This window comes from Monodon monoceros, unplaced genomic scaffold, assembly GCF_005190385.1.
Source record: "Monodon monoceros isolate NGI ecotype Baffin Bay Population unplaced genomic scaffold, NGI_Narwhal_1 Super_Scaffold_7, whole genome shotgun sequence".
NCBI lineage: Eukaryota > Metazoa > Chordata > Mammalia > Artiodactyla > Monodontidae > Monodon > Monodon monoceros.
In genome coordinates this window covers 23,634,037-23,648,756 of record NW_021703784.1, presented here as the reverse complement: position 1 = coordinate 23,648,756, position 14,720 = coordinate 23,634,037, and the positions used below count along the sequence as shown (strand labels likewise).

Here is a 14,720-nt window from a genome sequence, read left to right as displayed (position 1 = left end):
TTGCCCAGTTATCTGTGTTGAACCAAGAAGTGGAACAGCAAGACTCTCAGTTGCTTAGGTGGGCCATTCCCAGTCAGAACTGGTTGTAAGTCTGTAGTCTGGAGGCAGATGGTGAGTAGAGGTACTCCTTGCCCAAAAGGCAGTTGGAACAGAATGTTGGCATGCCAGGGGGTATGGACGTTACGAAAGACACTCTGCCTCTAGGCCCTTTTACTCAATCTCCCAGCTTAGACTTCTGAGCAAGCCTACTCTTACTATTCTTCTTTATGTGTTCAAACCAAAAGAGCAGTTTTGAGTCAGAATAAGTCTAGAAGGGAAGCGTGATTACATTAAACCCTGATCAAAACACCAGTCTCAAGCATGAAGAGAGGTAAAAATTAAAAATAATTTCTTAGCTTCTTGGTTAAAGACATAAATCTAATTTTTATTAGTCTCAATTTCATTTAGCGTCGTCATTATAAGTTAATTTTTTCTTTCTCTAATATGCAGTTTCTCTGAAACAATCAAGATTCTTTTTTCTGTGGATAAGTGTTGGTACCACTATTATCAGTCTTTGAGTCTTCTAAAACTGTCCATTGTTGAATGCTTAGAATATTTACAGTTATAAGATTGTTTAGCTATACCTAGATATCTGAATAATTTATATGTACCTTAGCTAAACATTACAGATCTGGCTTAGAGAATCATGAAATTAATGAAGTTAGCTGTCATCTGTGTGCATGGAAACTCACTAATTTTTCCTCTGATATTAATCAGATTTGGCCAGTTTGTCCTTACTTATTCCAGATATACTGAAAATGGGGGTAGTTTTTTTTTTAATTATTTAATTAATTTATTTATTTTTGACTGCGTTGGGTCTTCATTGCTGCACGCAGGCTTTCTCTTGCTGTGGTGAGTGGGGGCTACTCTTCGTTGTGGTGCCTGGGCTTCTCATTGTGGTGGCTTCTCTTGTTGCGGAGCACGGGCTCTAGATGCGCGGGCTTCAAGTTGTGTCGCGCGGGTTCAGTAGTTGTGGCTTGCGGGCTCTAGAGCGCAGCCTCAGTAGTTGTGGCACACGGGCTTAGTTGCTCTGCGGCATGTGGGATCTTCTCAGACCAGTGCTCGAACCCATGTCCCCTGCATTGGCAGGTGGATTCTAAACCACGGAGCCACCAGGGAAGCCTCGGGGCTGGATTTTTAAAAGGGCTTAAACCTTGGAAATGATGACATGACAACTAATGTGTAAGCCCAGGGAAAGGCTAGTATCGTTAGATTTCTTTAGTGTCACATTCCAGAATATTTTTGTTATATTAGGAAGTGTTTCCAAACCTCTGTGTGGAAGAGGTAAAGATAGTAGAGATAATAAATCAGCCATTTGCCTTTTGGTTTAAAGCACTGTAATTCCTTATTTGGAGAGCTAACAAATCCACCTTTAAGACTTCACAGTTCTCATTCATTCGGCTGAGGTGTAATGTAGTACACCCATTCTTTATATTTAGAGAACTTAATGCCTTTTGTGAGGCTACCTGTGGCAGGAAGTGGATGATGAAGGGTCTGTTCCTGTCCAGGAGGATTTAGCCTACTATTGATGACAGGGCATGTGGGTAGCAGAATTTGGGATATCAACCAAGTAGAAATCTGGGGAAAAGTTATGCAGGGAACAAAGGGATGATTATTGCCAGTCACTGGGAATTCTTACTAGTAAAGTTCTCTAAGTGAGGTAGTGTTCTCAAATAAGAGTAAAATGTAGATTGATGAGCAGTATAGATCAGTGGGGAATTTGGTTGGCAGGAAAATGATTAGGTTGAGGAATTTTAGGCTAGACCTGAAGCCTTACTCATTAAAATGGTTCATTTTATTTTATTTTTTTAACATCTTTATTGGAGTATAATTGCTTTACAATGGTGTATTAGTTTCTGCTTTATAACAAAGTGAATCAGCTATACATATACATATATCCCCATATCTTAAAATGATTCTTTAAAATTAAACGAAAGTTGGATTAAGAGAGTCTTGTTTGGTATGATTTCCCTATTTTCCTTTCAGTCTGTAGGTTGGCTGCATAACAGAAAAAAGTGGAGTTAGCTGTATGTCTTGCAGATCTTAGATCTTTGGTCACTTTGAATAATTTTGGAAATGAGGCAGTAACATGAGCCCCTTAAGCTGTCTTAAAGATCACAGACACGAAAACTTAAATATATTTTAATTTTGTATCCTTGCAGATTGATCATTTATTCATTAGTAATTTACCAGAGATTGTGGTGGAGTTATTAATGACGTTACATGAACCAGCAACTTCTGGTGCCAGCCAAAGCACTGACCCCTGTGACTTTTCAGGGTATGGGTATTTTTAACTTAGAGAATTAGCTGCAATTTCAGAACCTTGAGAAGTTTATTGGTTAACACATTCAAATGTCCATTTCAGTTAGGCATGTACTCTGCTTTTAAATTCTGTTTCTTTAAAAATAATTACCTTTGAATTGAAGTATCTGCTCTACTGTAGCCTCTCACAGTAATTGATCTTTTAATTGACCACCTTATTCGCAAATTCAGTGACCTTTTTCTCCTCAATCTTTTTAATATTTGAGCATTCTGCCATCTCCTGTCTCATGAAATTTTCTTCTTCATGACATTATTCTTTGTTCTCTTCTTATCTATGACTCGGCTTTCTGTATCACCTTTGCTTTATCATGCTCCTTTGCTAGGGGAATCTTACTGTACTATAATTTCATTTGGATGTGAAACCCACTTGGTTGTATATGAATGTTAAAATTATTTTCTCAGCTTGATTGTAAGCTACTTGAAAATGCCCTTAACTTCTTTTATATGCTCTACAATGCTAAGCGTATAAAATAGTAATAATATCTACTAAAATACTTTTACATATGTAATTTCATTTGATGTAGTATTTGATTGCTGTGTCTTAAGATATTATTGTGTTTATAGTACTAGCATAGAGCTTTAATTCATAACTGAAGTGAATTGGTATTAAGTCTCATTTGTGGAATTCCATTAACTTTATAAAAGATTTTTTAAGCAAATTATTTAAAATTAACTAAGTCCTAGAAAGTTAAAGTATTTAGGTATTCTGATTGATGTATATAGACTGTGATATGTCATTTGTGATTTTATTAAAAGTCTAGTTTTCAGTAGAAAATAATTTCAAAATTTGGGGTTACTGTAATCTAAATTTTCTTTTTGGATTTTCACTTGTCTATTAAGAAAATGTTTTTTCTTGATAATTTTTTTCTGAAAATGACTATTTTTTTCTGTAACTCTTAGGGATTTGGATCCTGCTCCTAATCCACCTCATTTTCCATCACATGTGATTAAAGCGACATTTGCCTATATCAGCAATTGCCACAAAACCAAGCTTAAAAGCATTTTAGAAATTCTTTCCAAAAGCCCTGTAAGTATACATTAAATTAGTATAATAACTGAAGGGAGAATTCCTTCTTTTTCAGTTAGAAAATCTGTATATCTTAAAGAGAAAAAAAAGTAAACAAATGGAAAATTTATCTGAATAAATTAAGAAGAACACTCATTTACAAGTTTATATCTTGGTATTTTACTTGTCAGTATTAATTGAAATATGTCACATACGAGGGCTGAATTTCATGACATTTTAGTCATGTTGGCTCACGGAATATATACATATATATATATAATGTATATTTTAAGGATATACTATTATTGTTTACTCTCTGAAAACTAAGTAAATTGACAGTAGTTTTTTAGGTTTAAGATAGTAATTTTCTTAATGTAATATTTTGCATTTGATATCAAAACCCAAAACAAAATTCTATAATTTAGAATTCTGTATTTTGAATAAAAAATGTATGTATTATGGGCTGAGTATATGTGATTAGGCAAGTTTTTACTAAATGTATCTTTATTTTCTAGGATTCCTATCAGAAAATTCTTCTGGCCATATGTGAGCAAGCAGTTGAGACAAATAATGTTTATAAAAAACATAGAATTCTTAAAATATATCACCTGTTTGTTAGTTTATTAATGGACGATATAAAGAGTGGCTTAGGAGGAGCTTGGGCCTTTGTTCTTCGAGATGTTATTTATACTTTGATTCACTATATCAACCAAAGGTAAATAATATATTTAGACTAATATATAAGTAGTTTTTCTACCCTTTTATCTTAATTGAAAATTTATATACTTCTACAAGGTAGAAGCCAGAGTATTGTTTTCTGAATTTTGCCTTTTTAATATATATTATATCTACCTATTATATTTTACAAAGTGCATCACTACTTCTCCAACTCTAGAAATCTTTAAGTATTAAGGGTCTTCAACATTTTAAATATTCTAATTTTAGATGGCCATAAATATATATATTACCATTAGCAGTTCTGGTCACCACTTACAGTGTGTGTGGTAGGGGGCAAAGAGGGGTTCCCTGTACACATCCAGGGAATTATCCAGACATCAGCTGATACCTAGCTGTAGATAGTGTTAGATCCCACAGGTTAAGAGCTCAAGTTCTGCAAGATTGTCCTTTCCAACCTCATCAGACACCATATGAAAGCCCAGGTTATCAGTGGCTACAGATTTCAGTGACCCCTTTCATAGGTTTGATTAATTTGCTAGAGTGGCTCACAGAACTCAAGAAACCTGTTTACTCACTAGATTGCCGGTTTATTACAAAAAGAAATAACTCAGGAACAGCCAGATGGAAGAGATGCATAGGGCAAGGTATGGGGAAGGGGCATGGAGCTCCCATGCCCTCTCCAGGCATTTCACTCTCTCCATACCTGCAAGTGTTCACCAACCCAGAAGCTCCCTAAACCCCATCATTTTGGGTGTTAATGGAAGCCTCATTAAATAGGCATGACTGATGAAATCATCACAGTCATTGGTGATTGAATCAGCTTCCATCTCCCTATGCCCTTCTTGGAGGTCAGAGAGGTGGGACCGAAAGTTCCAACCCTCTAATCACAGGGTTGGTTCTCCTGGCAACCAGCCCCCATTCTTAGGTGCTTCCCCAAATTTACTCATTAACATAAAAAAAGACTCCTTTATTGTTCTTGTCACAGGAAATTCCAAGAGTTTTAGGAACTCTGTGCCAGAAATGGGGACCAAATATATATTTCTTATTATAAATCACAACATCACAGTTACTATAGATTTTGGGATGTATGTTCTTTTTAGCATCTCTATTCCTTTCCATTGACTTTAATGATGTTTCTATTATTTGTTTTCTTATTAGTAGTTAACATTGCCATCAAATAAATTTAAGTCCTTCAAAGCACATGAAGATACCTATTTCCATTTTGTTTTCTCATATTTTTCTTTTTTGGCTTTTAAAAAATATTTTATAATTTTTATTTTAATTTAAGTCACGTGTTTGTATAGTCATTCAGTCTTTTTCCAGCACTAATTTTTTTTTTAGGTTTTATTATTTTGGTAAAATATATAACATAAAATTTGTCATTTTTAACCATTTTTTTAAGTGTCCAATTCAGTGATATTAATTACGTTCACAGTTTCGTGTTTCCATCGCCACTGTTTCCAAAACTTTTTCATTACCTCAAATAGAACCTCTGTACCCATTAAGCAATAATTCCACATTACCACTTCCCTGTAAGCCCCTGATAACCTCTAATATACTTCTTGTCTCTATGAATTTGCCTGTTATAGATATTTCATATAAGTAGAATCATAACTTATTTTTCCTTTTCTGTCTGGCTTGTTTCACTTAGCATGTCTTCAGGGTTCATCCAGCATCATACTTTTTTATCACTAAGTAATATTCCACTGGATATATGTACCACATTTTGTTTATCCATTCATCTGTTGATGAACACTTGGGTTGGTATCTCACTGGGGTTTTGATTTTACATTTTCCTACTGACTAATGATATTGAACATCTTTTCATGAGCTTAGTGACCATTTGTGTATCTGTTTTGGAGAAATGTCTGTTTAAGTCCTTTACCCATTTTTAAAAATTGGATTGTCTTTTTGTTGAGCCGTAGGAGTTCTTTATATATTCTTGGTGTTGAACTCTTAATATATGATTTGCAAATATATTCTGGATATTGAATTCATATATGATTTGAAAGTAGTTTCTCCCATCCTATAAAATTTTCACTTTCCTAATAATGTCTGATGCACAGATCTTTTTAATTTTGATAAAGTCTGATTTATCTTGTTTGGTTTTTTTTTTGTTTCACGTGGTTTTGGTATTATATGTAAGAATTCATTGTCAAATCTAAGGTCACAAAGATTTATCCTTAGAGTTTATTCTAAGAGTTTTATGCTTTTAGCTCTTATATTTAGGTTGTTTATTCATTTTAATTTTTATATGTGGTGTGAGTTAGGGGTTCAATGTCATTCTTTTGCATGTAGAAATCGAATTGTTCCAGCGTGTTGTTAAAGAGAATGTTCTTTCCCCTTTGAAGGGACTTGGCATCCTTGCCAAAAATCAGTTAGCCATTGGCGTATGGGTTTATTTCTGGATTCTCAGTTCTATTCCATTGGTCTTTACTTGTGCCATACCATGCTGTGTTGATTACTATAGCTTTATAGTAACTTTTGAAATCAGGAAGTGTGAGTCGTCCAGTGTTGTTCTTCTTTTTCAAGATTGTTTTTGTTGTTTGCGATCCCTTGCAATTCCATGTGAGTTTATGCAAAAAAGTCTGTTGGAATTTAGAGGGAGATTGCATTGAATATGTGACTATTTAGATAGTATTAACATCTCAACAATTTGCCTTCCAATCCATGAACACAGGATGTCTTTCCATTTAGTTGAACTTATTTAATCTCTTTCATCCATGCTATATAGTTTTCAGTGCACAGGCCTTTCGCATCCTTGGTTAGATTTATTCCCAGGTATTTAATTCTTTTAGATGCTCTTGTAAATGGAGTTTTTTTTTGTTTGTTTGGTTGGTTTTTTGCGGTACACGGGCCTCTCACTGTCGTGGCCTCTCCCGTTGCAGAGCACAGGCTCCGGACGCGCAGGCTCAGCGGCCATGGCTCACGGGCCCAGCCGCTCCGCAGCATGTGGGATCTTCCCAGACCGGGGCATGAACCCATGTCCTCTGCATCAGCAGGCGGACTCTCAACCACTGTGCCACCAGGGAAGCCCTGTAAATGGAGTTTTTTTAATCAATTTCCATTTTAGGTTGTCAACTGCTATTGTATAGAAACACAAATAATTTTGTACGTTGATTTTGTGACTTGTAACTTTGCTAAATTTGTTTTTTACTTCTAGTAGATTTATTGTGGATTCTTTTGGGAGTTTCTATATATATAGAATCATGTCATCTGGATTTAGTTTTACTTCTTCCTTTCTGAGTTGGATGCCCTTTATTTCTTTTTCTTTTTTAATTGCTCTGGCTGGAAGTTCAGTACAATGTTGGGTATCAGTGGTGAAAGTGGGCATCCTTGTCTTATTCCTGATCTTAGTGGGAAAGCTTTCAGTTTTTCAACATTATGTTGTTAGCTTTGGGTTTTCATAGGTTACCATTATTTTGTTGAGAAAGTTTCTCTCTATTCTGATGTTTTTCTGAGTGTTTTTCTCATGAAAGGATGTTAGATTTTGTCAAATGCCTTTTCTGTTTGTTGAGATGGTCATGTGTTGTATTCTTTCATTCTATCAATGTGGTATATTACATGGATTGACTTTCCTATACTGATCCACTCTTACATTCCTGGGATAAATCCCACTTGGTCATGATGTATATCCTTTTTTTTTTTAATAGGTCTTTATTGGAGTATAATTGCTTCACAATACTGTGTTAGTTTCTTTTTTTATATAAATTACTTTAAACAAATTACTTTGTTGCTGCATGTGGGATCTTCTCTAGTTGTGGCGAGCAGGGGCTACTCTTTGTTGCGGTGCGCAGGCTTCTCATTGTGGTGGCTTCTATTGTTGTGGAGCCTGTGGCTCTAGGCACGCAGGCTTCAGTAGTTGTGGCTTGCGGGCTTCAGAGTGCAGGCCCAGTAGTTCCGGCACATGGACTTAGTTGCTCCATGGCATGTGAGATCTTCCTGGACCAGGGCTCCAACCCATGTCCCTTGCATTAGCAAGCGGATTCTCAACAACTGCGTCACCAGGGAAGCCCCCATGTTAGTTTCTGTTGCACAACAAAGTGAATCAGCCATATGCATACACATGTCCCCCCATATCCCATCCCTCTTGAGCCTCCTTCCCATCCTCTCTATCCCACCCTTCTAGGTCATCGCAAAGCACTGAGCTGATCTCCCTGTACTATGCTGCTGCTTCCCACCAGCCAACTATTTTACATTTGGTAGTGTATATATGTCAATGCTACTCTCACTTCGCCCCAGCTTCGCCCTCCCACGCCATGTCCTCAAGTCGATTTTCTATGTCTACCTCTTTATTCCTGCTCTGCAACTAGGTCATGAGTACCATTTTTTTGTTGTTTTTTAGATTCCATATATATGCGTTAGCACATAGTATTTGTTTTTCTCTTTCTGACTTACTTCACTCTGTATGACAGACTCTAGGTCCATCCACCTCACTGCAAATAACTCAATTTTGTTTCTTTTTATGGCTGAGTTTGTACACATTGTATATATGTGCCACATCTTCTTTATCCATTCATCTGTCGATGGACATTTAGGTTAGTTCCATGTCCTGGCTATTGGTGGCTACTAAATAGTGCTTCAGTGAACATTGTGGTGCATGTCTCATTTTGAATTATGGTTTTCTCAGGGTATATGCCCAGTAGTGGGATTGCTGGGTCATATGGTAGTTCTATTTGTAGTTTTTTAAGGAACCTCCATACTGTTTTCCATAGTGGTTGTATCAATTTACATTCCCACCAACTGTGCAGGAGGGTTCCCTTTTCACCACACCCTTTCCAGCATTTATTGTTTCTAGCTTTTTTGATAATGCCCATTCTGACCAGCATGAGGTGATACCTCATTGTAGTTTTGATTTGCATTTCTCTAATAATTAGTGATGTTGAGCATCTTTTCACGTGCCTCTTGGCCCTCTGTATGTGTTCCTTGGTGAAATGTCTATTTAGGTCTTCTGTCCATTTTTTAACTGGATTGTTTTTTTTTTTTTGATATTGAGCTCCATGAGCTGTTTGTATATTTTGGAGATTAATCCTTTGTCTGTTGTTTCATTTCAAGTTTAATTCAGTCCCATTTGTTTATTTTTGTTTTTATTTCTGTTACTCTAGGAGGTGGGTCAAAAAAGATGTTGCTGTGGTTTATGTCAAAGAGTGTTTTTCCTATGTTTTCCTCTAAGAGTTTTATAGTGTCTGGTCTTACATTTAAGTCTTTAATCCATTTGGAGTTTATTTTTGTGTATGGTGTTAGGCAGTGTTCTAATTTCATTCTTTTACATGTAGCTGTCCAGTTTTCCCAGCACCACTTATTGAAGAGGCTGTCTTTTCTCCATTGTATGTTCTTGCCTCCTTTGTCGTAAATTAGGTGCCCATATGTGCGTGGCTTTATCTCTGGGCATTCTGTCCTGTACCATTGATCTATATTTCTGTTTTTGTGCCAATACCATACTGTCTTAATTACTGTAGTTTTGTGGTATAGTTTGAAGTCGGGGAGCCTGATTCCTCCAACTCCGTTTTTCTTTCTCAAGATTGCTTTGGCTATTCGGGGTCCTTTCTGTTTCCATACGAATTGTAAGATTTTTTGTTCTAAATCTGTGAAAAATGCTGTTCATAGTTTGATAGGGATTGCGTTGAATCTGTAGATTGCTTTGGGTAGTGTAGTCATTTTCACAATGTTGATTCTTCCAGTCCAAGAACATGGTATATTTCTCCATCTGTTTATGTCGTCTTTGATTTCTTTCATCAGTGTTTTATAGTTTTCTGAGTACAAGTCTTTCGCCTCTTTAGGCAGGTTTATTCCTCGGTATTTTATTCTTTTTGTTGCAGTGGTAAATGGGAGCGTTTCCTTAATTTCTCTTTCTGATTTTTCGTTGTTAGTTTATAGGAATGCCAGAGATTTCTGTGCATTAATTTTGTATCGTGCAACCTTACCAATTCATTGATTAGTCCTAGTAGTTTTCTGGTGGCATCTTTAAGATTTTCTATGTATAGTATCATGTCATCAGCAAATAGTGACAGTTTTACTTCTTCTTTTCCAATTTGTATTCCTTTTATTTCTTTTTCTTCTCTGATTGCTGTGGCTAGGACTTCCAAAACTATGTTGAATAAGAGTGGCGAGAGTGGACATCCTTGTCTTCTTCCTGATCCTAGTGGAAATGCTTTCAGTTTTTCAACATTGAGCATGATGCTTGCTGTAGGTTTGCCATATTTAGCCTTTATTATGTTGAGGTCAGTTCCCTCTATGCCCATTTTGTGGAGAGTTTTTATCATAAATGGGTGTTGAATTTTGTCAAAAGCTTTTTCTGCATCTATTGAGATAATCACGTGGCTTTTATTCCTTAATTTGTTAATGTGGTGTATCACATTGATTGATTTGTGTATATGGAAGAATCCTTGTATCCCTGGGATAAATCCTGCTTGACCATAGTGTATGATCCTTTTAATGTGCTGTTGGATTGTGTTTGCTAGTATTTTGTTCAGGATTTTTGCATCTACGTTCATCAATGGTATTGGTCTGTAATTTTCTTTTTTTGTGATATCTTTGTCTGGTTTTGGTATCAGGGTGATGGTGGCTTCGTAGAATGAGTTTGGGAGTGTTTCTCCCTGTGCAATTTTTTGGAAGAGTTTGAGAAGTATTGGTGTTAGCTCTTCTCTAAATGTTTGATAGAATTTGCCTCTGAAGCCATCTGGTCCTGGACTTTTGTTTGTTGGAAGATTTTAAAGTATGGTTTCAATTTCGTTACTCATGACAGGTCTGTTTATATTTTCTAATTCTTTCTCGTTCAGTCTTGGCAAATTGTACCTTTCCAAGATTTTGTCCATTTCTTCATGGTTGTCCATTTTATTGGCATACAGTTGTTGGTAGTAGTCTCTTATAATCCTTTGTATTTCTGCAGTGTCAGTTGTGATTTCTCCTTTTCCCTTCTAATTTTATTGATTTGTGTCCTCTCCCTTTTTCTCCTGATGAGTCTGGCTAAGGGTTTATCAATTTTGTTTATCTTCTCAAAGAACCAGCTTTTAGTTTTATTGATCTTTGCTGTTGTTTTTTTCATTTCCATTTCATTTGTTTCTGCTCTGATCTTTATGATTTCTTTCCTTCTACTGACTTTGGGTTTTCTTTGTTCTTCTTTCTCTAGTTGTTTTAAGTGTAGGGTTAGATAGTTTATTTGAGATTTTTCCTGTTTCTTGAGGTGAGATTGAATTGCTATAAACTTCCCTCTTAGAACTGCTCTTGCTGCGTCCCATAGGTTTTGGGTCGTCGTGTTTTCATTGTCGTTTGTTTCTGTGTATTTATTTCTTTGATTTCTTCAGTGATCTCTTGGTTATTTAGTAGTGCACTTTTTAACCTTCATGTATTTTGTTTTTTACATCTTTTTTCCTGTAATTGATTTCCAGTCTCATAGTGTTGTGGTTAGAAAATATGCCTGTTACGATTTCAGTTTTCTTAAATTTTCCGAGGCTTGACTAGTGACCCAAGATGTGATGTATCCTGGAGGATGTTCTGTGTGCACTTGAGAAGAAAGTGTATTCTGCCACTTTTGGATGGAATATTCTGTAAATATAAAGTAGATCTATCTGGTATATTGTGTCATTTAAAGCTTGTGTTTCCTTATTTATTTTCTATTTGGATGATCTGTCCATTGGTGTAAGTGGGGTGTTAAAGTCCCCTGCTATTATTGTGTTACTGTCAATATTTCCTTTCATGGTTGTTAGCATTTGCCTTATGTATAGAGGTGCTCCTATGTTGAGTGCATAAATGTTTATAATTGTTATATCTTCTTCTTGGATTTATCCTTTGATCATTATGTAGTGTTCCTCCTTATCTCTTGTAACAGTCTTTATTTTAAAGTCTATTTTATGTGATCAGAGTATTGCTACTCCAGCTTTCTTTTGATTTCCAATTCCATGGAATATCTTTTTCCATCCCTTCACTTTTAGTCTGTATGGTCCCTAGGTCTGAAGTGGGTCTCTTGTAGACAGCATATATATGGGTCTGGTTTTTATATCCATTCAGCCAGTCTCTGTCTTTTGGTTGGGGCCTTTAATCCATTTACATTCAAGGTTATTATTGATATGTATGTTCCTATTACCATTTTCTTAATTGTTTTGGGTTTGTTTTTGTGGGTCTTTTTCTTCTCTTGTGTTTCCTGTTTAGAGAAGTTTCTTTAGCATTTGTTGTAAAGCTGGTTTGGTGATGCTGAATTCTCTTTTGCTTGTCTGAAAAGCTTTTGTCTTCTCCATTGAATCTGAATGAGATCCTTGCTGGGTAGAGTAATCTTGGTTGTAGGTTTTTCTCTTTCATCACTTTAATTACATTCTGCCACTCCCTTCTGGCCTGCAGAGTTTCTGCTGAAAAATCAGCTGATAATCTTATGGTATGTTATTTTTTGTCTTTCCCTCGCAGCTTTTAATATTTTTTCTTTGAATTTAATTTTTGTTAGTTTGATTAATATATGTGTTGGTGTGTTTTTCCTAAGGGTTATCCTGCATGGGACTCTCTGTGCTTCCTGGACTTGGGTGACTTTACTTTCCCATGTTATGGAAGTTTTCAACTATGATCTCTTCAAATATTTTCTCAGACGCTTTTTTTTTCTTTTCTTTTCTGGGACCCTTATAATTCGAATGTTCGTGTGTTTATTGTTATCCCAGAGGTCTTTGACATTGTCTTCAATTCTTTTCATTCCTTTTTCTTTATTCTGCTCCTTGGCAGTTATTTCCACCATTTTGTCTTCCAGCTCACTTATTCGTTCTTCTGCCTCCGTTATTCTGCTACTGATTCCTTCTAGTATATTTTTCATTTTAGTTATTGTGTTGTTCATCTCTGTTTGTTTGTTCTTTAGTTTTTCTAGATCTTTGTTAAACATTTCTTGTATTTTCTCATTCTGCGCTTCCATTCTGTTTCCGAGATTCTGGATCATCTTTGCTATCATTACTCTGAATTCTTTTTCAGGTAGATTGCCTATTTCCTCTTCATTTATTTGGTCTTGTAGGTTTTTACTTTGTTCCTTCATCTGTGACGTATTTTTTTGCCATCTAATTTTTTTTTTTTTATGAGTGGGACTGTGTTCCTGGTTTACTGGTTGTTTGGCCTGAGGCTTCTAACACTGGAGTTTGTAGGCTATTGGGTAGAGCTGGGTCTTGGTGCTGAGATGAGGAGCTCTGTGAGACCTCACTCCAATGAATATTCCCTGGGGTCTGAGGTTCTCTGTTAGTCCAGTGTTTCAGACTTGGAACCCCACTGCAGGAGCTTCCGCCCAACCCCGGGCTCGCCAGTCAAGATCCCACAAGCCCCGTGGGGTGGCAGGAAGAAAAAAGAAAGAGCAATAACAAAGTAAAAAATAAAATTATACTAGGAAACTAACAGATATGTTAGAAAGAATGTAAAAATAAAAATATAGATGAATCAACCACCAGAAGATACATCAGTACCACCATAGTAAAAAAGAGGAGGAGGGGAAAGGAAAAAAAAAAAAAAAAAAGGCGGCGCTTCCCTGGTGGTGCAGTGGTTGAGAGTCTGCCTGCCAATGCAGGGGACACAGGTTCGTGCCCCGGTCCGGGAAGATCCCACATGCCGCGGAGCGGCTGTGCCCGTGAGCCATGGCAGCTGAGCCTGCGCGTCTGGAGACTGTTGCTCTGCAACGGGAGAGGCCACAACAGTGAGAGGCCTGCGTACGGCAAAAAAAAAAAAAAAAAAAAAAACCGGAGGGCGGGAGGGGGAAGGCATTGGCTGTGGAGAGTGGGCCCTAAGCAAGGGGGAGGTTTGGGTAGTGGGCGGGGCCAATGCTCAGGACCCACAGCACTGGAAAAAGCCTTGGGGGCTGTGGGGGGTGGGGCTTAGGCTCAAGGAACTGAAGGGCCCCAGGTGTGCCCCCCACCCCTTGTCTCAGATGGCAGGGGATTATCTGGGAGCCCAGCAGCCTTCCTGGGCTTGAGTGGGCGGGTCAAACACCCTCCTTTCCTCTCCTGCTCCTCTGGTCTGGGGTCTGGGAGGGCCCCTACCACCTCTGTCTCCTGATCTCCCCAGCCTCCCTCCTATGCCCGCAGGACCAATGCAGCCGGGCAGGGGTGTGAAGGGGGTCCTTGTAGGGCAGGGGACTGGCCTGGGAGCTCAGGAGCCTCCCAGTGCCCAAGTGAGCAGGCCATTGCCCACCATTCCTCTCCCTCTCCTCCCCAAGGGCCCCTCCCACCTGCCATTCCTGATCTCCCTGGCCTCCCTCCTATGCCCCCAGGACGCACGTGGCCTGGTTGGGCTTTGGAGGGGGGAAACCAGCTTGGGAGCTCAGCAGGCCCCCCGGCCCGAGTGGGCCAGGCAGTTGCCCTATGCTCCTCGCTTGCTCTTCCTAGAGAGTCCCTCCCACCTGCCTCTCCTGATCTCCCCAGCCTCAGGGGCGCCGATCTTGTCTGGCCTCCACTTCTCCTCCCCACCTCGGTCCCCCTATGTTCTGCCAGTTCACTCTGGGGTTCCTCTTGTCTCCTTGGGGTTCAGAGTCCCCCAGCAGCAGCCAGCAGGCACCCTAGTTGTTGGGAGACACTAACTCCGTGTCTTCCCACACCGCCATCTTGACTTCTGCCCTGATGTGTATCCTTTTAATGCACTGTTAGATTCAGTTTGCTGGTATTTTGTTGAGGAGTTTCGCATATATATCTATATATATTCGTATATATGAATATATATATATTCA

At 38.0% G+C, this 14,720-nt stretch overlaps 1 protein-coding gene across 5 annotated transcripts in view; it reads left to right on the top strand.

Annotated features, from left to right (window-relative positions):
• Positions 1–14,720, top strand: part of ATM (ATM serine/threonine kinase) — a 140,019-nt gene that overhangs the window by 52,615 nt on the left and 72,684 nt on the right. For all 5 annotated transcript variants that reach the window (XR_003791411.1, XM_029207707.1, XM_029207708.1 and 2 more), the window contains exons 27-29: positions 2,202–2,317; positions 3,262–3,388; positions 3,883–4,082. Coding sequence is in view for 4 of the 5 variants with exons in the window: in XM_029207707.1 (XP_029063540.1) it covers positions 2,202–2,317; positions 3,262–3,388; positions 3,883–4,082 (443 nt within the window). In the remaining variant the exon portion in view is untranslated. The remainder of the gene's footprint in view (positions 1–2,201; positions 2,318–3,261; positions 3,389–3,882; positions 4,083–14,720) is intronic.